The sequence below is a fragment of the Ranitomeya imitator genome, chromosome 7 (assembly GCF_032444005.1).
Source record: "Ranitomeya imitator isolate aRanImi1 chromosome 7, aRanImi1.pri, whole genome shotgun sequence".
In the NCBI taxonomy this organism is placed as follows: Eukaryota; Metazoa; Chordata; class Amphibia; order Anura; family Dendrobatidae; genus Ranitomeya; species Ranitomeya imitator.
The window spans coordinates 221,690,542-221,718,400 of NC_091288.1; the positions used below are offsets into that span (position 1 = coordinate 221,690,542).

The 27,859-nt window shown below is 43.2% G+C and overlaps 2 protein-coding genes across 2 annotated transcripts; one reads left to right on the forward strand and one right to left on the reverse strand.

Moving 5' to 3' along the window:
• Window positions 1-8,694: 8,694 nt before the first annotated feature.
• On the reverse strand, window positions 8,695-9,615 carry LOC138646225 (taste receptor type 2 member 143-like). Its single transcript, XM_069735689.1, has one exon. The coding sequence runs from the start codon at window positions 9,613-9,615 to the stop codon at window positions 8,695-8,697; it is 921 nt and encodes a 306-aa protein (XP_069591790.1).
• A 3,611-nt stretch (window positions 9,616-13,226) lies between these two features.
• Window positions 13,227-13,880, forward strand: LOC138646226 (taste receptor type 2 member 143-like). The gene has a single exon (XM_069735690.1). It carries the CDS (start codon window positions 13,227-13,229, stop codon window positions 13,878-13,880), a length of 654 nt encoding a protein of 217 aa, XP_069591791.1.
• The last annotated feature ends 13,979 nt before the right edge of the window (window positions 13,881-27,859 follow it).

The following is a 27,859-nucleotide window of genomic DNA, read 5'->3' on the forward strand; positions in this document are numbered from 1 at the left end:
TGACATCATGGACAGGAGATACCAAAGATATCCGGCACTGGAAAACTCAGAGAATGAACCAGTGAAAATAATAATATTTTGTTTCTATAGCGCCAACAAATTCCACAGAACTTTACATTTTAGAAGGGATTTGTACAGACAATAAAAAACATTACAGACTAACACAAATCACAGATACCAAGAGGAGTGAGGGTCCGGCTGCTCGCAAGCTACAATCTATGAGGAAATTGGGTAGACACAAAAAGTGAACGGTAAAAAAAATGTTTGTCATGTACTTTCCAGCCGTAACATACTAAATAGCGTATGAGCATAACGCTGCGGGTATTAAGTGCATGGGCACTTTGTGTGGGCAAAACAGGGATAGTTAGATAAGTTCAGTCATAGGCCAAGCTAAAGAAATGTGTTTTTTGCCATGTTTAAATCTGTGCGTATTATGGGTTGATTGAATTGCCCTGTGTAGTGTATTCCAAAGAATTGGCACAGCACGTGAGAAGCATTGAAGGTTCGCATTATTGAGGATGATAATCTTAGCGCTTTAACAGAACAGAGGGCACGGGTAGGGTGGTAGACTGAGACAACGGAGGAGATGTAGGGTGGTGCTGAACCATGGAGAGTTTTGTGGGTGAGAGTGATAAGTTTATTTTGAATTCTGTAGCAGATGGGTAACCGGTGTAGTGACTGGCACAAGGTAGAGGCATCGGTGTAACGGTTGGTGAGGAATATGATCCTGGCTGCAGCATTCAGGACAGATTGGAGTGGGGAAAGTTTGGTAAGAGGGAGGCCAATTAGTAGAGAGTTACAATAGTCCAGACGAGAATGAATAAGTGAAACAATAAAAGTATTTGCAGAGTCAAAAATGAAAAAGGTGTAGATGACAAGAGTGAACCAGTGATCGGATGTGGGGGGGTCAATGAAACATCTGAATCAAGTATGACTCCAAGAAAGCGGACCTGCTGCTGGGGGGTAATGATGGAGCCACACACGGAAATGGCAAACTCGGGCATAGGTAGGTTAATGGAGAGAGGAAACACAAGGAGTTCAGTTTTTGACAGACTCAGCTTCAGATGGAGGGAGGACATGATGTTGTAGACAGCGATAAGACAATCACTGGTGTTTTGTAATAATGAAGGCATGATGTCAGGAGTAGAGGTGTATAATTGGGTGTCATCAGCATAGAGATGGTACTGGAAACCAAATCTACTAATTGTTTGCCCAACAGGGGCAGTATACAACGAGAAGAAGAGGGGGCCTAGGACTGAACCCTGAGGAACCCCAACAGTAAAAAGAGAGAGCCGGGGACTGTACCCTGAGGAACACCAATAGTGATAGGAAAGGGCCGGGGACTGTACCCTGAAGAACCCTGACAGTAAGAGGAGAGAGCCGGGGACTGAACCCTAAGGAACCCTGACAGTAAGAGGAGAGAGCCGGGGACTCAACCCTGAGGAACCCCAATAGTGAGAGGAAAGGGCCGGGGACTGAACCCTGAGGAATCCCAATAGTGAGAGGAAAGGGCCGGGGACTGAACCCTGAGGAACCCCAATAGTGAGCGGAAAGGGCCGGGGACTGAACCCTGAGGAACCCTGACAGTAAGAGGAGAGAGCCAGGGACTGAACCCTGAGGAACCCTGACAGTAAGAGGAGAGAGCCGGGGACTGAACCCTGAGGAACCCTGACAGTAAGATGAGAGAGCCGGGGACTGAACCCTGAGGAACCCCAATAGTGAGCGGAAAGGGCCGGGGACTGAACCCTGAGGAACCCTGACAGTAAGAGGAGAGAGCCAGGGACTAAACCCTGAGGAACCCTGACAGTAAGAGGAGAGAGCCGGGGACTGAACCCTGAGGAACCCCAATAGTGAGCGGAAAGGGTCGGGGACTGAACCCTGACAGTAAGAGGAGAGAGCCAGGGACTGAACCCTGAGGAACCCTGACAGTAAGAGGAGAGAGCCGGGGACTGAACCCTGAGGAACCCCAATAGTGAGAGGAAGAAGAGGCGACAAGAGATACAGTGAAGGATCAGTCAGAGAAGTAGGAGGAGAACCAGGAAAAAGCGGTGTCCTTGAGACTTCTCAACAGACTAAAGATAATAGGTGAGGGCTGTTTCAGTATTGATTTAACCCCTTCAAATATTTTTTTAATCCAAAAAATAGCAGGAGACCAACATTTTTCTGGATTGTTTCTTCAAATAAATCTAAAGGGCAAATCCAAATATTTTGTAAAATTTAATGTGAATCACTCATCTCTTCTGTATAAACTGAATAACAAATATTCATGTGATTTACATTCCTTCACTTTCCATTTTCTTGACTGATAAAAATAAACTATTAACATTCATTTTTTTTAAAATAATTCTTACTTTGTAGCATTTTTATCCACACCTGCCTAAAACTTTTGCTTGATACGAACTATATACAGTATGAAGCAATAGTTGATGGCAGGTGTGGAAAAAATGCTACACAGTAAGAATTATTTAAGAAATATATATTATATCAAACAGATATTTATAAGTATATAGTATATAGTATATAGTATATTTATTACTATATATAATATATATACATGCATAATTTGGCAGACAGACTTACATACAACATCAAATATCTAAGTTAGTGAGATGGAGATGAAAAATTATAGTATATACATTTGATTTTATAAAAATGAATGTGGCGTTTTCTAGATTTAATAACAATTTAAAATGTTAATTGCTACAAATATAAAATGCTCAATATTGATTTCTGTCTGAATTATTATATCCCACAATAATCATTATTACAACCATCACATAAAATGATCTCCGGTCTCAAATCTCGGATATCATCATCTGGGCAATTTGAAACCCCCCGATCAGACTGTAAATCGCTTCCTCTCCCTCACTCTCACCAGGTCAATGACATTAATGATACCTTGATAAAAATTTGCATTATAAATTTTGCTTTGAAAAACATTTTACACCCTTGATGATCACGGCATCGCCTCCATAAGTTAAGTCTCAGCTTCTCGGTTATTACTTGCACCTACAAAGAACTTCCCGAGAGTCCTCCTAAGCTTGACGCTGCTTTGGATGATGATGATGGCTTCTAAAATTAGGAAAGATATCAAAACAATCCAGATGGTTACTGCAACAAGATCAGAGCCTTTGTGTGACACGGTGAAGTAGAAGTAGCTCGCTACATTGTTGATTACAGCACTTAGAAGAAACAGGATCATGGTTCTGGTGGCATTAATCTGGGCTTGCAATTTAGAAGGAGAATTGCTATTGATTTACCCAAAAATCCAAATATTTGTTAAAATTGATAGCGAATCACTCATTTCTACTAGATATTCTGTGTAAGAAACATTGATGGGATTTACATTTCACTTTTGGTCATTCACTTTGCATGTTGTTGATTGTTAATAGTTTTATTTTAACACCTCTATTTTTTAAATTATTCTAACTTTGTAGATTTTTATCTGTACCTGCATTACACCTTTACTTAATATCGTATATGTATATATAATGTGGTTGACAGACTAACATACTAAATGAAATATCCAAGTCAGTGAGACAGACATGAAAAGACAAAACATTTTTTACTTTGTATTATAAAATGCATAGATTTGATTGTATAAAGATGAAATTGGAGTTTTCTAGATGTGATGACACAATTCTAAATTTTAATTAGCGCAAAGTTACAATTTTCGAAATTGATTTCTGTCTGAAATCTTACTTCCCACATTTTCCGGTGGTGAAATAATCATTATGCCAAACATTACAGAAAATTGACCATTGGTCTAAAGTAGTATTTCCCAAACTCCAGTCCTCACGGACCCCACAGGTCATGTTTTCAGGATTTCCATAGTGTTGCACTGGTGAGACAGTTCCTGATGCCTTGATGATACTTCCACTACTTGCGCAATACTAAGGAAATCCTGAAAACACGACCTGTGGGGTCCGTGAGGACTGGAGTTTGGGAAACACTGGTCTAAAGTCTCGAATTTCATCACCAGCTCAATGTAAACACTGTTATGCCCTCCTTATTATAAATTGCCTTAGAACCCAAATCAGACTCTAAATTGCTTTCTTTCCCTCGGCGTTATGAGGTCAAAGACATTTAAAAAGAAAACTATACTTTATTAAGAATTTGAAAACTAAATATTGCTGTGTAAAATTTATTACGACCTTCAAGATGTTAAGTCTCAGCCTCTCGGTTACTACTCGACCTTACTAAGAACTTCCCTACAAGAGTCCTCCTAAGCTTCACGCTGCTTTGGATGATGACTTCTGATATTAGATAAAATATAATAAAAATCCAGATATTTATTGCATCAATATCGGAGGTCCCGGGTGGGACATTGAAGTAAAAGAAGATCGCAACATTGTTGATTAGAGAACTGAGGAGAAACAGGATCATGGTTCGGGTGGCATGAATCTGAATTTGCAACTTTGAACGAGTATTCTTCTTCTTCACTCTTCACATGTGATTTATTAGAGACCATGATGTCAGCATGGTGGAGATGAAGGCTATTGAGATGGGTAGGAAGAGGCCCAGGATGGCAGGCATTATTCTGTATCTTGTATGTGGAAGGATGGTTCCGTGGAGATTTGTGAATTGACTCGTGCTGTTCCCGGCAGATTCTGTGTCCATAAACCAAAGAATTGAAGAACAAATGACAAGTGAGCCAAGTCCTGATACAAGAAGGATGCAGACAGGTAAGATGAGAAACAGCTCTTCAGCCAACCTAGGTTGTGGTGACCTTGGCTAGTGAGATTGATGCAGTAATAAACACAGAGCAAAGCCGTCAGCCACGAATTATAGACGACTACTAGCAAGTTATTAAATATAAAAAAGAGAACAATGTCACTTAGAAACAGCAAATTGGGCAAAACATATATTATATTTTGTAAAATCATCAGCGCTTGCATACAGACATTGACGAGAGCCTTCATGAAGTGAATCATATCAGATGGGCCCAGAGAGAGGCCATTTTTCAGGTTTCCTATGTAAACAAGCCGGATGTACAGGTTTAAGGCTATGCCCACCACATATTCAATGATTATAGCAGCAGTCAGGCCGACCAGTCCTGCAGAAGTCATAGCGCCGAGAGTTCTGTGTCTTATGAAAGCGAGCAGTCAATGGCAGGACTAGGAGAGATGCAAATGTCCACTAAACTTTGGTTACTCATTTACATAACTCAATTATACAATCAAACAAGGTCCGTGACTGAGATAAGATGAACTAAACATCTGACATAACTTCACTCACGAAAATTACACTTTAATCAATAGACCTTGGAGTAATAATAATTTCCACAATTAGATGTGATCAATAAAATGTTCCTGTGATGAGATAATCTTATAAATGTGCCCCTGCTGTGTACTGTGTAATGGTCGTGTCCGACCATACAGGAATATGGTCTGATCGTAACACATCTGCTGGGCAGGGGAGGACACATGTTAGTGTATCAATTTGTGTGAAAAATGAAAAAAATGGTGGCCAGTTATCATCTAGCTTGATTCTGATTGCTGGAAACTGGCTGCAAAACACAGTGAACTCCTCACCACGGCCTCTGGTCTGCTCCTCTTTGGTCCTCACTTCCTTCTGGGTTTTAGAGTGAGCGATGCCATTGACTCTGCCACTTGCCATTAAATGGGGTGCGGCACTAGTTAATAAAAGGCGACATGTCTCATGTGGCCTCATGATGTCAAGCGTTGCTGGTTGTAGTCACTGGCGGTGCCGGCAGGAAGAATCTGGTGCAGGAACATTGACTTGCTGGAAACAATGGAAGCCGAAGTTGGTTTTTGCTCTCCTGCTTCATTAGACAGAGTGGTTCCATTGCCCCGGCTTTAAAGTAATGTCATTTTTTCTCTATCATCCTCCAAGCATCATAACATCTGATGATATTCACAAGCTCATCCACCGTACCGTCAGGGCCTACGGTAATCAACAACTTCCACAATTGTGAGTTATCGCAGCTTCCTTCTACAAAGGGATTTCGTAACTACGGCATCACATGACTTGGTTTAATTAAAGATTCTAAAGTCGCCAAGTAACAATAGAGATGAAGAGGAGAACTGTGCAGAGGCCGAAGCTCTAAGATCTGAGCTTCTTATGAAAGCTAGCAGGAAGAGATTAGCGGATCAGGCAAAACTCTAACAAATCACAAATTTAAAGTCCCTTATTATGCTCTGTGCTCTCTCCACAATCCATCCACTATATAATCATCTAATTCTGTCTGTTTGTCTGTAATAGAAATCCTGCGTCGCTGATTGGTCGTGCCAGCCGCCCGCGACCAATCAGCGACAGGCGCATAGTTCAGTCACAGTGTCAGTCACAGTGTGATGTAGTTCACTCACGTTTACTGAACAAGTTCTGTCAGTCACAGTGCCACGTAGTTCACTCACGTTTACTGAATAAGTTCTGTCAGTCACAGTGCCACGTAGTTCAGTCACGTTTACTGAACAAGTTCTGTCAGTCACAGTGCCACGTAGTTCAGTCACGTTTACTGAACAAGTTCTGTCAGTCACAGTGCCACGTAGTTCAGTCACGTTTACTAAACAGGTTCTGTCAGTCACAGTACCACGTAGTTCACTCGCGTTTACTGAACAAGTTCTGTCAGTCACAGTGCCACGTAGTTCACTCACGTTTACTGAATAAGTTCTGTCAGTTACAGTGCCACATTTACTGAACAAGCTCTGTCAGTCACAGTGCCATGCAGTTCTGTCACGTTTACTGAACAAGTTCTGTCCGTTACAGTGCCACGTAGTTCATTCACGTTTACTGAACAAGTTCTGTCAGTTACAGTGCCACGTAGTTTAATCACGTTTACTGAACAAGTTCTGTCAGTCACAGTGCCACGTAGTTTAGTCACGTTTACTGGACAAGTTCTATCAGTCACACTGCGACATAGTTCACTCACGTTTACTGAGCAAGTACTGTCAGTCACAGTGCCACGCAGTTCAGTCACGTTTATTGGACAAGTTCTGTCAGTCACAGTGCCACATAGTTCACTCACGTTTACTGAACAAGTTCTGTCAGTCACAGTGCCACATAGTTCACTCACGTTTACTGAACAAGTTCTGTCAGTCACAGTGCCACGTAATAATAATAATAATAATAATAATCTTTATTTATATAGCGCCAACATATTCCGCAGCGCTTTACAGTTTAACAGTTTCAAACACAAAAGTCATAAGTAGCAACGTTAACAATACAATAATTAAAGCAACACAAGCCACCCCTGCTCGTGAGAGCTTACAATCTACAATGAGGTGGGGGAGATACAAAGTACAGGTGTGTATTTACAATGATGTATTTACAATCATGGTCCAGCCATCTCCAGGGGGTGGGGGATAGATGGAGATAGTGAATGGGCTACACACACACAAACATAACATGACTTTGATTAGTGAACGTGATAGCGAGCGCCTAAAACTATGCAAATTGTGGATGGTCCGAATATCTTTGGGTAGAGCATTCCAGAGGATTGACGCAGCACGGGAGAAGTCTTGGAGTCGGGAGTGGGAGGTACGGATTAGTGCAGAGGTTAGTTGAAAGTCATTTGCAGAGTGCAGCGGTCCAGTAAACTCTTGTTTACTAGACAAGTTCTGTCAGTCACAGTGCCACGTAGTTTAGTCACGTTTACTGAATAAGTTCTGTCAGTCACAGTGCCACGTAGTTCAGTCACGTTTACTGAATAAGTTCTGTCAGTCACAGTGCCATGCAGTTCAGTCACGTTTACTGAACAAGTTCTGTCAGTCACAGTGCCACGTAGTTCAGTCACGTTTACTGAATAAGTTCTGTCAGTCACAGTGCCACGTAGTTCAGTCACGTTTACTGAATAAGTTCTGTCAGTCACAGTGCCATGCAGTTCAGTCACGTTTACTGAACAAGTTCTGTCAGTCACAGTGCCATGCAGTTCAGTCACGTTTACTGAACAAGTTCTGTCAGTCCACAAATTCTAGAATACCTGATGCATTAGAATCGGGCCACCATCTAGTAGCATAATAACCATATTATGGAAAAAGTAATACAAATCTGTATTCTCACCTCTCCAGCCCGTCCGCTCATCGCCATCACCTGTCCGGGCATCACCACAGTCACTCTAGGCTGAGACTTCCGGGTTCGCTATGCTCGCAATGGTTCGGCACATGTGGCTGCAAAGGTTGTGGTGCACGGTGGGCTGTTACCTTAATGGTCGCATGCACAGAACTCTCCTCGTAAACCCGGAATCCTCTGCCCAGCGACTGAGGCACAAGGGATTTCAGCGCTGCCGACGCCAATCCGAACAAGTGATGATGACTGGACGGGTCAATATCTTTTTTCTGGCAAATGCAATGTACGTGTAAAAAGTAAGTGATGAAAAATGTTCGAAAATGACAAAATCTTTCACCAGAAACAACTCCACAGACTTTTTTACATACGAACATTTATCACTTCGCGCTGTACGACACTATGGTGCGTTTTGTTATTTATATTTAACATGAATGAAGATTAAAAAAAAAACATATTTGATATACGAGTTATTAAAAAAGTATTCATCTTGTGATTTTTTTACTCAACTTTTGCAAATTGTAAAAATATAAACTAAATGGTGGAGTATTTCGTAATGTACGGCACTATTGTACTAAAACAATAGGAAAATAGAAAATAGAAATATTCCAGTTTTCACACTAATCACTAGAGGAGACACAAGACCGACTCTTCCTAATGTTTAATTTCTCACAATTTTCTGTAAAAGCACAGGATCTTCGCCATGATTTGCCTCCTGAGCTTGGGGTTGGCAAAGGTAATGACGAGAGACTCTGCCGTTGGAAAAGACATAAATATCAACCAGTTGACAAGTGTTAAATAATTTTCAGGGTTGGGGCTTAGAGAAAAAAACAAAATTTCGCTTACACAAAATATGATGGAAATTGTAAGGAACAACCACATGGTTCTTACGGCATTAATGTGAGCCTGGTATTTGGTTTGGGACAATCCAGATTCCTTCTGCTTGATCCTCCACAGATGTCTTATCAGTGAAGAGTTGGTCACTATGATAGAGGCCAAGATGAGTAGAAATGGCACGTAACATCCTAGAAATGAAGCACTTTGTATGTATAAAGGCTGAAGATGGTAAGTACCACTGATAAATATCTGGCCAAGGCTGGTGTTCACAGCAGATTGTAGAGTGACTTCCAACGTTGCTGTCCAGATGGAGGGAAGACTAATGAAGAAACAGATCACTGCTGACAGAAGAAGAAGATGTGGTAGATACATTGAGATGTTCCTCTTTGACCAGACGAAGAATGGATGACTGAAGGTAGAGCTGGTGACACAGTAATAGATGCAGAGCCAGGCAGTGAGCCAGAAGGTGAAGTATACGAGAGTCAGCATGACCACAGTGATCGGGACAATGATCTCCCTAACAGACACTGAATAAATGAAGAAAATGTATAGTAGACCCTGGATGCTGAACAGAGACGGGAGAGCGATGTTCACCACTCCGATGACAAGGTGGAGAAGATCCGGAGGATTCAGCTTTGGTCCAGTCTTCAGGCTCTTGACACCAGACACCATGATGCACACGTTCAGAATATACCCAACCCAACTGTCCAAGAAGCCGAGGAGTATCACAAGGATCACCACTGTACTTGGCATCATGAACCTCCTGTGGATGCGTTTTTGTTTGAACCAGAAATGTATTGGCTAAAGTTAAAAAAAAATCCTATATTTTATGTATGAGTTATGCAAAACGCGTTTAGCATGAGTTTGCTTTTACCCACTTTTGCAAATCAGATGTTTTGTTTGCACCTTGTTTCAATGATGTTGAAGTGTAACCACGCCTCGCAGTGTGAGGGTTACGGCTAAACCCATCTCTATGCAATCTTTTTTTGACTGCTTTTGTTAATAAGCCATTCATATTATTTCTCATGACGACACTGTGCAAACAGGTTTGTACTTTTTACACTTTATAGAGTGTATATAAATGTATATAATCCTGGCCGTGCACTGCAATTGTGCAGTACTGGTCTTTATGTTTCAAGAATATACAAACAACTTAAAGTGTATCTTATGCAATGAATGTCTACTAATGAGTGAGTCTAATATATACAGTATGGTGCTATTTTGTTTGTCCATGTATTGACTGTGTCATAAATGTCCTGCCTGTTCCCTGGGATCCATCCTGTGATGACGTCTGTCCGAGGGCAGTGTCTGATGTTCTCCACCTGTGCCTGTGCTACGCCTGAGGCCTGAGAGAAAGGTTCTCCTGATATGCCCGTGCCAGATGACCCTGGGCTGCTTCAACCCATGATGACCTCTTGCCATCGTCTGATGTCTGCTGTCCAGTGACGTTCACCCTTCCTTGATGTGCGGAATCGGGAGCCTACATTGTCATGCCTTGTGTTCTGTATGATGGCTTTATCTAAGAAAACTTTATGGTTCTTCATACCTGAAGTTATGCGGTGCCATCTAGTCCTGCATGTCACCACCTTGCCCACATGTTCAGCTGCCACAGATCCCAGTCATTGCCCTTCCCTAGTCCGGATAGGTCCGGGTCCCCCTCTGTGGTCCAGTGGGTCCACATTCCATTACCACCTGGGATGCATGCTCCACATCGTCGTGGGAGCGTAAGCTAGCCGCTTCCGTCGTGACACATCACTTCTATGGAGCGAGGCTCTGCCCTTCTTATGATGGAGCTGGCCAGTGGGCACTGCTCACTAGAGGGCATGGTCTCGCTGCATACAAGAGTATGGAGAGCGTGACCATGCCCACTGGATGGGAGTATGTATAACTCATATATACCCTCCAGTCTCGGGACTGAAACCGGCGAATCCCCGCAGCGCAGTAAGTTGCCTGCCAGGGCCATGGGCTACTTGGTACCGGGTCCAGTACTTCACAGGGGGGTGTCACGGTGGTGACCCAGTCCGTGACCCTGGGCGCCCATGTAAAAGGGGAAATGTCTTTAGGGAATTGGTGAATAGAGTTGGTGGCGCCACCTGTGGTATTCGGTCAGTAGGGACCGATGCTGCTTTAAGGGGTTCTCTGAGGTGATGTTATGGCAGCTAGATGGTATACCTTCCCACAGGTGAAGTATATCCACAGGACTCCCAGTGTGTAGATAGTAGATGGTGAGTGGTGCAATAAAGAACGAGGACACAGGTTTGCAGTCTCTTTACCTGGTTTACTGAAGACTTCAATGGCCACAGTCCAGGGCACCAGATCACAGGGCAGGCAGGGTCTGGCCAGTTTGGAAGCGAATCCAGAGTCCCCTTTACCAGGTGGAGGTAAAAGCCTTCCTCTAGCGCGGTGGTGTTGTAGTTCCTTACTGCCTATGGCTTCAGATAAGGTCCTCACAGTTCTTATCTCTGTCCCCCATATAGGATAGGACAAAACCCGTATGACTGGTGACTTGAGCCTGTTTATAGGGACTCTAACATGCCCCGGGCTCCACAGGTGTCACCATGTCTCCTCGGTATAAGGCGGACAGGTAACTTGCAGTTCAGCTGCCCTGCCGGTCTCTGCTGTAATACGTGGAGATCCGTACAACCTCAGTATTCCGGCTACCGGTTAACTGCGCCTCAGAGGGAGGCAGCCTGCTCGTAGCTGGTCTCCCCTGATATCACTTTCCTGTGCTTCACTCTCCTTCATGCTCACTGACTGATGTCCTGCTTTCTGTATAATCTCCTTTCCTGGGAGCTGTAGCACTGTGGCTACACAGCTCTGTTTAACCTTGCCCTGCCTCAGACTGCTCCATTCTGCTTCCTGGCAGTAACTGTCCTGTCTTTCCCACCAAACCACAATATATATAGGTGAGTCACCTAGTAAATAGGATCAAAAGCTCCCCCTTGTGGCCTGGAGTGTGAACATGTTGTGTGCATTGTGATTACCTGGTGAGAGTTATCTTTCATCGCTTCCAAACGTAATATCACTCTCCCCGTGAGGAATGCAATGCTAGTTTGGGGTGCCGCACACAGTGCATGCGCCCGAGAACTCAGAAGTCTCAGTCACACAGAGTGACCCCAGACTGAGTGATTTAGACCAGACAGACCCTTTAATGCACCAATGGTATTGGGAAGGAGTTGGTTATCCCCAGAAACAGATTGTCTAATGTGCTAGCCTGTGTCCAGGACGGATGCAAGTTATTATTTTTAGATTAAGAAGAAACCAGTATCTAAGGAACTTTCTATCCCGAGAGCTTGTTTGTGTGTGTTGGTTTTACATTCACTGGTTATCAAAATGTGCAGAGCCACATCAAAAAATAAATGTCATTGTTTCACACGTCAACATTTCAATGCTTTTATTTTATCCCTTAAATTCCAATGCCGAATTAAATCAGATGACATGTGCCGCAAAACATGCGGGCTCAGCGCTGGAGCCTACATGGAGTGTGGGGAGATGACCAATGACGTACCTATATGTCATAGGCCCAAGGTTGCTCTGAGTTAACGCATTGAGTTGCTGATGACATTTCGGAGTCATGAGTATACAATGTATTTTTTTCCCACTTTTTTACAGTATTAGTGCTGGAGGTATCTGACAGACACCTTACAAATATTATCACCTTAGAGTCAGCCAGGAATAACTGACTGTTAGGCTCACTGGGTGAGGTGGATTCTCCAAGCCAAAGGTGTGAGTAGGCACAGAGGCCACGGCTGCAATGTATTACCAGTATGATATATATATTGTAAACTTTAGAAAGTAGGAAAAGTACGAATCTGAGAATGCAGCATTGTCATCAGCGTTATTACAAATGGCCTATTAATAGCAAGCAAAGTAAGATTGCTTCGAGCCCGATGTAGACATATCCATAACACTGCGCTGCCTGGTGACACTCTGCAACATCGTTTGATTGGAAATGAGGTATAAACACCTGATTTGCAAAAGCAAACTCAGGCAAAACGCTTTTTGCATAACTTGTGCATCAAACATAAAATCTTTTTTTAACATCACCCAATACATTACTGGTTCGAAGACTCGTCCACCGGAGGTTCATGATGCCGAGTACAGGATGGATCCTTGTCCTTGCGACAATCTTCAGCATATTGGACACTGGGTTGGGATACATTCTGAATGTGGGCATCTTGGTGTCTTGTGTCAAGAGCTTGAAGACTGGACTGAAGTCAAATCCTCCTGATATAATCCACCTTGTCATAGGATTGGCGAACATCGCTCTCCAGTTTTTGCTCACATTACAGGGTCTATTATCTATGTACTTTACTTCTTTTCTGTGTATTAGGGAGGTCTATGTCTCAATCTCTGTGGGCACGATGACTCTTACATACTTCAGCTACTGGCTCACTGCCTGGCTCTGTATCTATTACTGCGTCACCATCTCTAACTTCAGTCATCCATTCTTCATCTGGTCAAAGAGGAACATCTCAATGTATCTACCACATCTTCTCCTTCTGTCAGCTGCCGGATGTTTCTTCATTAATCTTCCCGCCATCTGGACCATAACTATGCAAGTCTCTCTACAGAACCCTCCAAATAGCAGCCTTGATCCCAAATTTATCAGTGGGTTTATACATTTTCAGCCCTTTTACTTACAAACCGCAACATTTCTAGGATGCTGCGTGCCATTTCTACTCATCTTGGTCTCTATCATAGTGACCAACTCTTCACTTCTAAGACATCTATGGAAGATCAAGCAGAAGGAATCTGGATTATCCCAAACCAAACACCAGGCTCACATTAACGCCATAAGAACCATGTGGTTGTTCCTTACAATTTCCATTGTCTTCTGTATAAGTGAATTGTTGCTGTTTTCAAAAAGCCGCAACCTTGAAGACCCTTATACAGCTTTGAGTGAGTTGATATTTATTTCTTTTCCAACAGCAGAGTCTCTCGTCATTACCTTTGCCAACCCCAAGCTAAGGAGACAAATCATGGGGATGGTCCCATGCTTTAATAAAAAGTTATAGATGTAAGAAATTAAAGATTAGGAAGAGTCAGTGTTGTGTCTACTTTAGTGGACCAGTGTAAAACTTGGAATATTTCAAGATTTTTTTAAACAATCTTTTAGCACAATTATGCTATACTTTATACTCTAATTTAGTGTCTATCTCTCCTGATTTGTAAACATGAGTACAAAAAATCCAAACTAAAGAATTTTGTATAAAACATGCATCAAATATGTATATTCTACCTGCGATCAAGTAAGCTACAGATAAAACATAAAGTGCACCATGGGGTACCTTCAGTAAGAAGTGGTAAATGTTGGCATTGTTAAGATGTCTGTCCAAATTTCCTTATTGTGCTCTTAGTATAAGCATAATGCCACAAGCCTTCGATTCTCAGAAAAAAAATGTCCATTTAGAGAGCTCAATTTAAAATGTAAGTACACAAAAACAGGAGCAAGGTGCGCTGCCAACAGTAAGAAACGTGGAAATGAAGTAAAATGCATTGAATGGTTATTTCAGTAATATCGAACAATTCATCTCAGAAAAGGTAACATCTTGGACCTGACAAAGAGGAGAGACCATTCTTGAAACTAGCCTTGCAATAAATATTTTAAGCACCTTGCTTTATCAAGATGTTCCTTATTATTTGACTAAGGTACACTGAAACGCGCGTCGGGGAGGATGTATACCAGAAACACTGCTGTCTATATGCAATAAAGTATATGTATACCACTGATATCCTGTTTCATATCTACTGTATTTTGCGGATTACAAGACGCACTTGACTATATGACCCACCTCAAATTTTGGGGACCAAATAGGAAAAAATGTTTTTTTTAAATAAAATGGTGGTACATCTTCTAGTCTGATTTTGTGGTAGATTATCGAGGGGCAGCTGCATTGAAGCAGGGACACAGGAGGCAGGGTCACTGTTCCAGCAGGCCAACAGCTTCAGGAGTGAGGCAATGCTACGGACTCTGGGCTTTCATAAAATGTTGTCATAAGCGGAGTCTTCTTCCCATTACTTTTCCTGAGGTGAGCTTTTGGAAAATGGCCCCCCCAGAGGCAGCGCATTTTTAGAATGATATCAAGGGGGCCAAAATCTCAATTTGTGCATGACCTGCCTTTGGTGGCCATTTTACCAAAGCCCACCTCAGGGAGGTGGACTCCGCCGCCATTTTGTGAAAGCCCAGGACCCACAGTTTCGCACCGCCAGTACACCCCCTCCTGCCATCACGGGGCCCCCAGCATGTTACGATATCTTGCAAAAAAAGTTTTTTCATACAAATAGATATCGATTGTATTATAAGTTTATGCCAACAAAGGATATATACAAGGCTGATATTATATTTACATCACATATTATACTTAAACACTTATGTATAATAATGTAATAAAAACACGATTTTGTCTTCTGATCTCATTTTTTCCCCCATTTTTCCCTTGCTCGCTATCTGCTGGCAGAGCATCACACTTCATATCCAAAGATGAAAAATACTGGATATTTCCACAGCAAAATCTGAATGACACAATAATTTCTGATTATACATTCCCTTTAAAAAAATATTCATGAGATATCAACATTATAGAATTCTGGTATGAAAGGTTTAATAATCTCTATACATTTTGCATCATGGACTTTGTAAACATCCAGTAGATTTTGAGAAATATAATATTGACCTCTGCGGGAATATATTTGTCCTTGTTACCTAAGACATGAAGAGCGAGTTTGATTGTATAATGTAACGTATTTTCCGGCATAAAAGATGACTTTTTAACCCCTGAAAATCTCAAAAGTTGGGGGTCATCTTATAAGGCGGAAAATACGGTAGTTATATAAATTGATAACCAAAGTTTGATGAAGTTTTGCATTTCTTTCAGCTAAGGATTGACCTCCTTGTGTGTGTAAGATACAGAAGTCTTCAGCTGTGGCTTTTATAGATGCGATTGGTCTCACAGCATTAACTATCGAATATATGGTGGGAATAGTCTTTAACATTATGTTATTTCCTATTATACATCCCCTGCTTGCGTATGAGGACAGCTCATAGAATCTCACGGCTTTCAGTATCACCTCTATGCTGATGACACAGATCTACATCTCTGGACCAGATATCACCTCCCTTCTAACCAGAATCCCTCAATGTCTGTCCACTATTTCATCCTTCTTCTCCACTAGATTTCTAAAACTTAACATGGACAAAACAGAATTCATCATCTTTCCCCCATCTCACGCGACCCCCCCAACGAACCTATCCATTACAGTAAATGGCTGCCCACTCTCCCCAGTCCCACAAGCTCGCTGCCTCTGGATAATCCTTGACACTGATCTCTCCTACAAACCACATATCCAAGCCCTTTCCACTTCCTGCCACTTTCAACTCAAAAATATTTCATGAATCCGTTCATTCTTCAACCATGAATCTGCAAAAACCCTAGTCCATGCCGTCATCATCTCTCGCCTTGTCTACTGCAACCTCCTGCTCTGTGGCCTCCCCTCTAACACTCTCGCACCCCTCCAATCTATTCTAAACTCTGCTGCACGACTAATCCACCTGTCCCCCCGCTATTCCCCGGCCTCTCCCCTCTGTCAATCCCTGCACTGGCTCCCCATTGCCCAGAGACTCCACTACAAAACCCTTACCATGACGTACAAAGCCATCCACAACCTGTCTCCTCCATACATCTGTGACCTCGTCTCCCGGTACTTACCTACCCGCAACCTCCGATCCTCACAAGATCCCCTTCTCTACTCCCCTCTTATCTCCTCTTCCCACAATCGTATACAAGATTTCTCTCGCGTATCACCCCTACTCTGGAACCCTCTACCACAACACATCAGACTCTCGCCTACCATCGAAACCTTCAAAAAGAACCTGAAGACCTACCTCTTCAGACAAGCCTACAACCTGCAGTAACCACCGATCGACCAAACCGCTGCATGACCAGCTCTACCCTCACCTACTGTATCCTCACCCATCCCTTGTAGATTGTGAGCCCTCGCGGGCAGGGTCCTCTCTCCTCCTGTATTCTCACCCATCCCTTGTAGATTGTGACCCTTCGCGGGCAGGGTCCTCTCTCCTACTGTACCAGTTATGACTTGTATTGTTTAAGATTATTGTACTTGTTTTTATTATGTATACCCCTCCTCACATGTAAAGCGCCATGGAATAAATGGCGCTATAACAATAAATAATAATAATAATAATAATAATAATAATATAGGAAACCTGAAAATTGAATTCTCGCTTGGCCCAGAGAATAGAGTCCTCTTCACCAAAGTTCTGGTCAATGCCTCCTTACATTTGTCAATAAACTAAAAAAGATATATATTTTTTGACTCATCTATTCCTTAAATATGACATTGTTTGGACTAAAATATTTTTACTATTCTAAATCATTTACAGCTTTTGGCTGAGGGCTTTCGCTTTGTCTAGTACTACACCAATATCATCACTTGGGGTCACCGAAGCTTAGCTTATGGGTTTCGAGAACACTTAAAACTGTGGATTCTGTGAATTATCTGGATTGTCTGGTGTAGTGCATTCTAGAGAACTGGCACGGAATGAAAGTCTTTGTGAGGAGAGTATAAGATTCAAATAATATAGGATTCTATTCTAAGATGACTAGCAAGACTGAGAGGACACGTTGGGTGGTCGACAGAGATGAGGAGATGTAGGGCGGTGTAACACTATGGAGAGGACGGGTAGAGTGGTAGATAGAGATGAGGAGGAGATGTAGGGCGGTGCAGCACTGTGGAGAGGACGGGTAGGTGGTAGATAGAAATGAGGAGGAGATGTAGGGTGGTGCAGCACTGTGGAGAGGACGGGTAGAGTGGTAGATAGAGATGAGGAGGAGATGTAGGGCAGTGCAGCATTGTGGAGAGGACGGGTAGGTGGTAGACAGAGATGAGGAGGAGAAGTAAAGCAGTGGAGCACTAAGGAGAGGACGGGTAGGGTGGTAGACAGATGAGGAGATGTAGGGCGGTGCAGCACTGTGGAGAGGATGGGTAGAGTGGTAGATAGAGATGAGGAGGAGATGTAGGGCAGTGCAGCACTGTGGAGAGGACAGGTAGGTGGTAGACAGAGATGAGGAGGAGAAGTAAGGCAGTGGAGCACTAAGGAGAGGACGGGTAGGGTGGTAGACAGATGAGGAGATGTAGGGCGGTGCAGCACTGTGGAGAGGATGGGTAGGTGGTAGACAGAGATGAGGAGATGTAGGGCAGTGCAGCACTGTGGAGAGAACGGGTAGGTGGTAGACAGAGATGAGGAGGAGAAGTAAGGCAGTGGAGCACAAAGGAGAGGATGGGTAGGGTGGTAGACAGATGAGGAGATGTAGGGCGGTGCAGCACTGTAGAGAGGATGGGTAGGTGGTAGATAGAGATGAGGAGGAGATGTAGGGCGGTGCAGCACTGTGGAGAGGACGGGTAGGTGGTAGACAGAGATGAGGAGGAGATGTAGGGCAGTGCAGCACTGTGGAGAGGACGGGTAGGTGGTAGACAGAGATGAGGAGGAGAAGTAAGGCAGTGGAGCACTAAGGAGAGGACGGGTAGGGTGGTAGACAGATGAGGAGATGTAGGGCGGTGCATGAAATTTTAAAATGTTTTTGTAGCACAGGTGACATTAGCGAGTAATCAAATATAGAGAATAAAGGAAAGATCTTTGTCAAATAGACCGCCAATACAGCGAGTGTGCTGCTGGGGAGTTGTGAAATAACTACACACGGAATTGGCAATTTTGGGTTTATGTAGATTAGTAGAGGAGGAAACACACGGAGTTCAGTTTTGGAAACATTCTATTTTAGATTCAAGGAGGATATAGTTTTTGAGAAGATATATGCACACAATCACTGGTAATTTGTAGTAATGCAGGGTTGATGTGTATAATTAAGTGTCATAAGCATAGAGATGGGAATGGAAACCCAATCTACTGATGGTTTGTTCAATACGGGCAGTGTAAAGGGAGAAGAGAAGCCGTCCTAGGACTGATCACTAAGGATCTTGACAGTGAGAGGAAAAGGAACCAGCAAAACATACAGTGAAAGAGCGGTCAGAGAGGTAGGAGGAGAACCAGGAGAGAACGGTGTCCTTGAGGCCGATGGAGCGGAGTATAGTGAGGAGGAGCTGATGGTCCACAGTGTCGAATGCTGCAGAGAGATCCAAGGGAATAAGCATGGAGTAGTGACCATTAGATTTAGCTGTTAGTAGGTCATTGGAGACTTTAGTGAGGGCAGTTTCAGTAGAGTGTAAAGAGCGGAAACCAGGCTGTAAAGTGATTTGAGAGATATTGGAATAGACAGGTGTGGACCAAGCGTTTAGAGTTGAAAGTAACATTACTGACTCCTTGGTAGTTAGCAGTGCTGTTCTGGTCAAGGGATTTTTTTAGTAATGGGTTTATCATGGCATTTTGTAAGTAAGATGGAAAAGATACCAGAAGAAAGAGAGAGGTTGAACATTTTAGTTAGGTGAGTGGTGATAAATGGGGAGAGGGAGGAGAAGGTAGGAGGGAATAGGGTTAGGGTGAAGGTTGAAGGCCAAGAAGAAGTGAAAGACGGTTAACTTATTTTTCCCTTAAATAGTCAAACAGACGACACTTAAATAATTCAAAGAGGTTTTTTCATTTATTGAAAATTCAATTGGTTTGAAAAAAATCCACACAAATTTTGTTCATATATAGATGAAATTGGACTTTTCTAAAGCGATGTTTTCGCTCATCCTGCGCTTATTTGCTCAGTTACTACAAAACATAAATGATTGCAAAAATATATATTACAATATTGCAATATGTCATAAAGAAAAAATCCCACATATGCACATATGAGAAAATATATTCATGTCAAGTGCTGAAATCTAATTCAATGGGATATAATACCCCAAATGGAGAGTATGTAATAAACCACACATCACAGGTAAGTATAGTGAGGGCAATAGATAATATAAAGTGCAAGTATTTATGACTGGGGTGCTATACTGACTACAGGAATGAATATGATAATAAATATATAGAGCAGCTATACAGACTACAAAAATACATATAGTGTTAAGTATAAAGCAACTCTCAAGTATGCAAAAATGACCAAACATGCAAAACTGACTCATGAGTCCTGATAAATGCCGACATGGAAACAGTACAAAGTGCAAGTGCTAAATCTAACAGGGCAGCTGCTGAGCACATAAGCATGAAGTCAAAAAGGAATGGATTACCCCTAAATGCATTTCAATGGTCAAAAAAACATCTCATAGTCACCAATTATACCATGTCACGATTCACACCGTGACCGTCACCCCCACGTCACAGATCGGGGTGACTTTAGGCCAAAAGTAATTATAAAATAAAGGGATTAAATGAGAATAGGTAAAACTCACATGTTCTCAGTTCATTTCAGGCAAAACCATGCTGGTAGGCAAAACCCCAAATGTCCCAGTGCATCAGGAGGTCAGGATAGAAACAGCTCCTCAAGTAAAAAACTCAGACTGAAGGCTGGGTTAAGGGTAGAGACTTTTAAACCCCAGCCTCGTGACATCACTAAAGGGATTGGTTTACCCAGTCCGTCCTCTCTCTTCAGACTTACCAAATTTAACTCTAATTCTTATAAGTCTCGTATTTTCGTTCCCAAACATGTCAGAATCATAACACACCCAGGTTTCTTCTTATTTTACCATTGGCTGTCCAATGAAACCAAATTTGGGCTAATGGGGACATCCAGCTTCGGAGAAATCCGTACTCTGTCCCTGCTGGAACTAGAGGTTCAGGCTTACAGTGGCGGATAGATCCGCCGATGGAGGTTAGCAAGATATACGTACTTATTATTTTTCTAGCCCAAATCGGTGGCCCAGAATCTTACAAGATTATGACAAAGAGCCTCATGTTTTAAAAGAGAGATCAGACCAGTTTCAGCTGGTACAATTGTCTATTGCAACTACAGCGGTCGTAAAAATTCCTTTGGTGGGAACAGAGGAGTAAGTCGCTCCAAACCTGGAATTTGCAGCAAGAAGCAATAAAAACCTCTTCTACACACAGCAGAAACACACAGAGAAGATGGGGGGGTTAGCCCGCAGCATGGGTCTAACAGGCAAGCTACAAAATTATGTTACATTTCATACAATATCGTGACACACCCATTAAGCGCGTCCATCAGTGAAGGGGTGTCAAAACGCAGTGTGAAAGCACACTTACACAAACAGTAGAAAATTGCAAATCTTCTCCTTCCGATTGACTATCAAAAATGGAAATCCATGTTCTGTCAGTGATTTGTACCGTAGGGTAATTTTCATTCATAAGTCATATCCAAAATAGACAAATGTCCAACATTTTTTTATGATGCGGACACAGAGTGTGCCAAAAATCACAGAGATATCGTTACACGATAATAGATACATGTTCCATTCATGAATATACAAAATATACAGTATATGGAATAATTCTACTGCAGAAACTCAGCAAGCTCCAAGCTGTATTTTTGTGGAGTCCCCCAAAGCCTTCTGCCTGGATAACGAAAATAAAAGATTGTCATCTCCCTCCGGTGTTGGGGAGCGGTAGGCTGGAGAAACAAATCACATGGAGACCAGTACAGGTGTGCATCAAAGTGTCTCTATGGGCCGACCGTTGGTGCCCCCTTATTATAGCAGCAGTAGGAAGGAGAAAATTACCATGAATCAAAGTACAGATTCCACATGACATACATCTTTGGTGATTAATTACTGTTAGGGCTAGCGGAACGCACTGAGTATAGATAGGTAGCTTCAAGGTGCGTTCGCAGCCCGGGGTCCACTGTGCAGAGATACCTGCTGCAAAGTAATGGTGGATAAACTCTGAGCTCACACATGGGTTAAACTTCACCCCGTGTGAAATGTAAGCGATCTCTGTTGCCTCACAGAGTCACGCTGTACACAGAACTATTACCCTAACTAAGGGTTGTGCTTGCTCTGGAACTCTTTTACGCTAACCGCTCACATGAAGCAACCAGATGCTAAGCCAAGGCTAATTGCCCCCACTGACGCTAGCTGCCTGCCTGAGTGAACAGTCCCAAAGATACAACCTAACACCACATATGTAAAGAGTGGTATAGTATCCACCGGCATAAGCCAAACACATTTGATACTAGCGCATGGCCGTGCGGCCATGCAAACCTTTTATAGTTGCAGCTCTTCAGGACCTTTCTGGTGGACCAATAGGAGCTGCCACAGGACCTGAGCATGTAACCCCTGACCTCCAATGGGAGGTCATCCCGTGGGCATGCTCAGTGTGTGAAAAGCAGGACTTAGTCCCAGAAAAGCCTGCTCGCCGCTGACCAGTGCTGGTTACAGTGGCAGAGCCTGGAAGGACAGCAGTAACCAGTCACACAGTATCAGGCGGAGCCAGACGCTGGGACTGACGTCTCCGCTTAGCAGACTCCACTGCGGCTGGAGGAGAATGGGAGACCGCAACGGACCTGGTTCGAGATTCCCCCTGTGCAGCGGTGAGAACTCGACACCTAACAATTACGTCATCCATTGCAGACGACATCTGATTTATTGTTAACCCCAAAAAGCTTCCCTAAAATATATTTTTGGATTTATTTAGTTTCGTTGGTTTCCTCATGGTAAATCGACTTGTGCATTGTGTTGGTTAATTGCTCTAGATGACTGAAGTTTTTGTTTCTGCACTTTCCATTTTTCCTCCCTTTGTGTGAAGAGAAATAACTTTTTTATTTTTCCCTGTATCTTGCTGATGAAGGCTTGTTTCTGAGGGACGAGATGTCGTTTTGAATGACACCATTCATTTTACCATATAATGTACTGGAAAGTGAGGAAAAAATCCAATTTTGGTGTTACTGTCTTCATTGTGTGGTTTAATGACCTGGAATCATGATTCCCTGAATTAGTGCAATTAAGAAGGGGTTGTTTAGGGCAAATTATGTTCTGAGTTAATGCACTGAGTTTCTGACGACAATTCTGATTTATGAATTCGCATTCGGTCACCATTATTATATGCGCCCACATGTCTGGGACTGTAGAGAACATAGAAAGTCCCAGTTTTTGCCAGCAGAGCATAGACATGAGCAGTCACAGGATCAAGAAGGAGGAAAGGTAAAAGCTGTGCCAAAAAGCTTGTGTAGTAGCTAGCAAGTAGTAGGGGTGAGTAGCACAGGCTGGTAGGTGCGCTGCCCCTGAGGTTTAGAAGGGTCACATATGGTAGTTTGTTTCTGGTGGAGGAAATCAGCCCACTTAGATGAGAGTTCAGTTGAGAGAAATAAAGGGCAAGGATTTACAAAGCATAGATGCTTATCGTTACACGTAAAGAGTGTTTCTGCCAACAGGGTGGAGATTAGTTACCAAAGGTTAGAATTTGTTAAAGCAAAGAAGAGCAAAAAGTCTTATTTGTGACTGAAGTTTGCCTCCCCATAGGAGTTAGAGTGCCAATTTTTGAGAGTGAAGAGGAGTTTGTCTTTTTTCCTAACTCATATGACAAAGCTTGTTAGAGGGTCGATATTGACTGTAAGAATGGCCGCCTCCAATAGGTGGAGCTCGAGGTCTAGTCTTCTTCCTCTCTGAAGAGGTAATTTGCATATTGAAGAGGCGCTGTCACACCAAAGACTAATGAAGTCTGATGTCTATGTGTGAGGGACTGTTATACAACTCAATAGTGTGGAAATTGTCAGACAACAGTCACAAGAGTATACCGTTGCCAAACAATTGACCAAGAAATGGATCCATGAGTAGCGATGAGTGTGACAAGTGAAGTACAGAGTGCGAGACACGAAACACTGCCAGAGTCTGGTAGTAGATGGTCACAAGCTCGTGTGTCCATGGAGTGGACTTGTTATTATAACACTAACTCTCGACCTCTAATAGCCATCCATCTCCTGGGACATCGCCTTATGAAACCTCTGTACTTGTAAAGCTAGATGCCATGCTGTGAGTAGTGAGTGGAAATTCTCTGCCACCAAGGTATTTCGCATTCACATTCTTGAAGGGGCATGCCACATCGTCTTTTTAAAAAAGAGGTCACCAGTAGTGATGAGCGAGTGTACTCGTTACTCGGGTTTTCCGAGCACGCTCAGGTGTTCTCCGAGTAATTTGGCGTGCTCGGAGATTTAGTTTATGTTGACGCAACTGCATGATTTGCGGCTGCTAGACAGCTTGAATACATGTGGGAATTCCGTAACAAACAGGCAACCCCTGCATGTATTCAAGCTTTCTAGCAGCCGTAAATCATGCAGTTGCGTCGACGTGAACTAAATCTCCGAGCATGCCAACATACTTGGAGACCACCTGGGCATTCTCGGGAAAACCTGAGTAACGAGCACATTCACTCATCACTAGTCACTATCCTTTCCACCACACAATGGAACCTGTTATGAACAGGTGATTCAGAACCACAATGGACCTAGTGGTTAAGAGCACACTAGTGACCTGTTTAGACATAAACATAGGACGAGCTCTGAGACGTGGGAACTCTGCTGACCGCAATCCCTAATCCTATACTATCACACTAAAGGTAGCCGTGGAGCGCTCCTGACCCGAACCTATGCGCCTCGTCAAAGCCTGAGAAACTAGCTAGCCCTGAAGATAGAAAAATAAGCCTACCTTGCCTCAGAGAAATTCCCCAAAGGAAAAGGCAGGCCCCCACATATAATGACTGTGAGTAAGATGAAAATACAAACACAGAGATGAAATAGATTTTAGCAAAGTGAGGCCCGACTTGCTGAATAGAGCGAGGATAGGAAAGATAACTTTGCGGTCAGCACAAAAACCTACAAACAACCACGCAGAGGGGACAAAAAGACCCTCCGCACCGACTAACGGTACGGAGGTGGTCCCTCTGCGTCTCAGAGCTTCCAGCAGGCAAGAAAAACCAATATAGCAAGCTGGACAGAAATATAGCAACAAAATAACATAAGCAAAACTTAGCTCATGCAAAGTAGACAGGCCACAGGAACGATCCAGGAGAAAGCAAGGCCAATACTGGAACATTGACTGGAGGCCAGGAACAAAGGACTAGGTGGAGTTAAATAGAGCAGCACCTAACAACTTAACCTCATCACCTGAGGAGGGAAACTCAGAAGCCGCAGTCCCACTCACATCCACCAGAGGAAGCTCATAGACAGAACCAGCCAAAGTACCACTCATGACCACAGGAGGGAGCTTGACCACAGAAATCACAACAGGAACCATTAGTATACACTTCTCTCCTTGGTTGAATATATAGTTATTTGTGTATTCTTGAAACATCAAGACTTGTCCTACACGACCTGGACAATAGACATTTACACACTTTAGAAAGTTGAAAAAGTCCGAACAAATGAACTCAGCATTGTAATGAGAAATCATATGGTGTATTTTACAAAAGTAAAGAAAGACACTTTGAATAGAGATGGATGTAGACGTATCCCTTACCCGGCGCTGCCTGGTTACACTCTGGAACATCATTTGGTTGGAAATGAGGCATAAACACCTGATTTGCAAAAACAAACTCAGGCAAAACATTTTTTGCATAGCTCGCACATAAAACATGAAAGATTTTTTTTTTAATATCACAAAATACGTTACTGTTTCGAACAAAGGCTCATCCACCGGAGGCTCATGATGCGGAGTACAGTGTGGATCGTTTTGATAATCTTCAGCATCTTAGAAACTCTCTTGGGATACATTCTGAGTTTATTCATCTTTGTGGATGGAGTCAAGAGCCTGAGGACTGGACAGAAGTTACATCCTCCCGATATAATCCACCTTGTCATGGCAGTGGCGAACATCGCTCTCCAGTGTTTGTTTGCATTACTGAGTATATTATCTCAGTTCTTTTTTTCTTTAATGTGTTTTAGGGAGGTGTATATCCCGATCACTGTGGGCATGCTGACTCTCGTATACTTCACCTACTGGCTCACTGCCTGGCTCTGCATCTATTACTGTGTCACCATCTCTACCTTCAATCATCTATTCTTCATCTGGTCAAAGAGGAACATCTCAAAGTATCTACCACGTCTTCTTCTCCTGTCAGCAGCCGGATGTTTCTTCATTAGTCTTCCTGCCATCTGGACCATAAATGCACAAGCCACTCCACAATCTGCTGCAAATAGCAGCCTGGAGCCTATATTTATTAGTGGGTCTTTAAATTTTCCGCCCTTTTACATACAAACTGCCTCATTTCTAGGATGCTATGCACCATTTCTACTCATCTTGGTCTCTATCATAGTGACCAACTCTTCACTTATAAGACACGTATGGAAGATGAGGCAGAAGGAATCTGGATTATCGCAAACCAAATACCAGGCTCACGTTAACGCCATAAGAACCATGTGGTTGTTCCTTACAATTTCCATCATATTCTGCATAAGTCAAATTTTGATGTTTTCAAAAAGCGTCAGCTCTCAAGGTCTCACTACAGCTTTGAGTGGGATGGTATTTATGTCTTTCCCAGCAGCAGAGTCTCTCGTCATTATCTTTGCCAACCCCAAGCTAAGGAGACAAATCATGGCGAAGTTCCAATGCTTTAACATAAAGTCATAGATGTAAAAAATAATCATTAGTAAGAGTCAGCCTAGTGTCTACTTTAGTAACCTGTCTAAAATCTGGAGTATCTTAAGATTTGTTAAATAATATTTTACCCCCGTGAAGCTATACTTTGCACTCTGTTGCTTGGTTTGGTTTCTTTTTCTCCTGATATGCAAACTTGAAAAAAATTGCACAACCTAAACAATTTTGTAGAACTCGTGCATTCAATATGTATATTCTACCTTCAATCAAGGTAGCCATAGATAAAACATAAGGTGCCCCTGATGAAGAGAACAGACCATTCTCGAAACTCATCCCACAATCAATGTTTCATGCCCCTTGCTTCTTCTGGAACTTCCGCATTATCTGAGCGACTTGCAAAGGACTTTTGAGAAGTACAATATCGGCCGGTGCTTGATTCTATTAACCCCTGTTTCCTACGTTGTTACCAGCTTGTCTGAATGTATAATGGATTTTTATAAATTGGTGACTGAAATTTAATAATTATTCACATTTCTCTTTTAACAATTGACCTTCTTGCCTTTGTAAGACGTCCAACTCTTTGAGCTGTGGCTTCTGCAGCTGTGATGCGCCCTGAGCTTTAACTATTGAGTATGTGGTAGGAATTGGCCTGGACATTATGGCTCCCCATTGCCCAGAGACTCCAGTGCAAAACCCTAACTATGACGTACAAAGCCATCCACAACCTGTCTCCTCCATACATCTGTGACCTCATCTCCCGGTACTTTCCTGCATGCAACCTCCGATCCTCACAAGATCTCCTTCTCTACTCCCCTCTTATCTCCTCTTCCCACAATCGTATACAAGATTTCTCCCACGTATCCCCCCTACTCTGGAACCCTCTACCACAACACATCAGACTCTCACCTACCATCGAAACCTTCAAAAAGAACCTGAAGACCCACCTCTTCCGACAAGCCTACAACCTGCAGTAACCACCGATCGACCAAACCGCTCCACGACCAGCTCTATCCTCACCTACTGTATCCTCACCCATCCCTTGTAGATTGTGAGCCCTCGCGGGCAGGGTCCTCTCTCCTCCTGTATCCTCACCCATCCCTTGTAGACTGTGAGCCCTCCGGGCAGGGTCCTCTCTCCTCCTGTATTCTCACCCATCCCTTGTAGATTGTGAGCCCTCGCGGGCAGGGTCCTCTCTCCTCCTGTATCCTCACTCATCCCTTGTAGATTGTGAGCCCTCGTGGGCAGGGTCCTCTCTCCTCCTGTATCCTCACCCATCCCTTGTAGATTGTGAGCCCTTGCGGGCAGGGTCCTCTCTCCTCCTGTATCCTCACCCATCCCTTGTAGATTGTGAGCCCTTGCGGGCAGGGTCCTCTCTCCTCCTGTATCCTCACCCATCCCTTGTAGATTGTGAGCCCTTGCGGGCAGGGTCCTCTCTCCTCCTGTATTCTCACCCATCCCTTGTAGATTGTGAGCCCTCGCGGGCAGGGTCCTCTCTCCTGTATCCTCACCCATCCCTTGTAGATTGTGAGCCTTCGCGGGCAGGGTC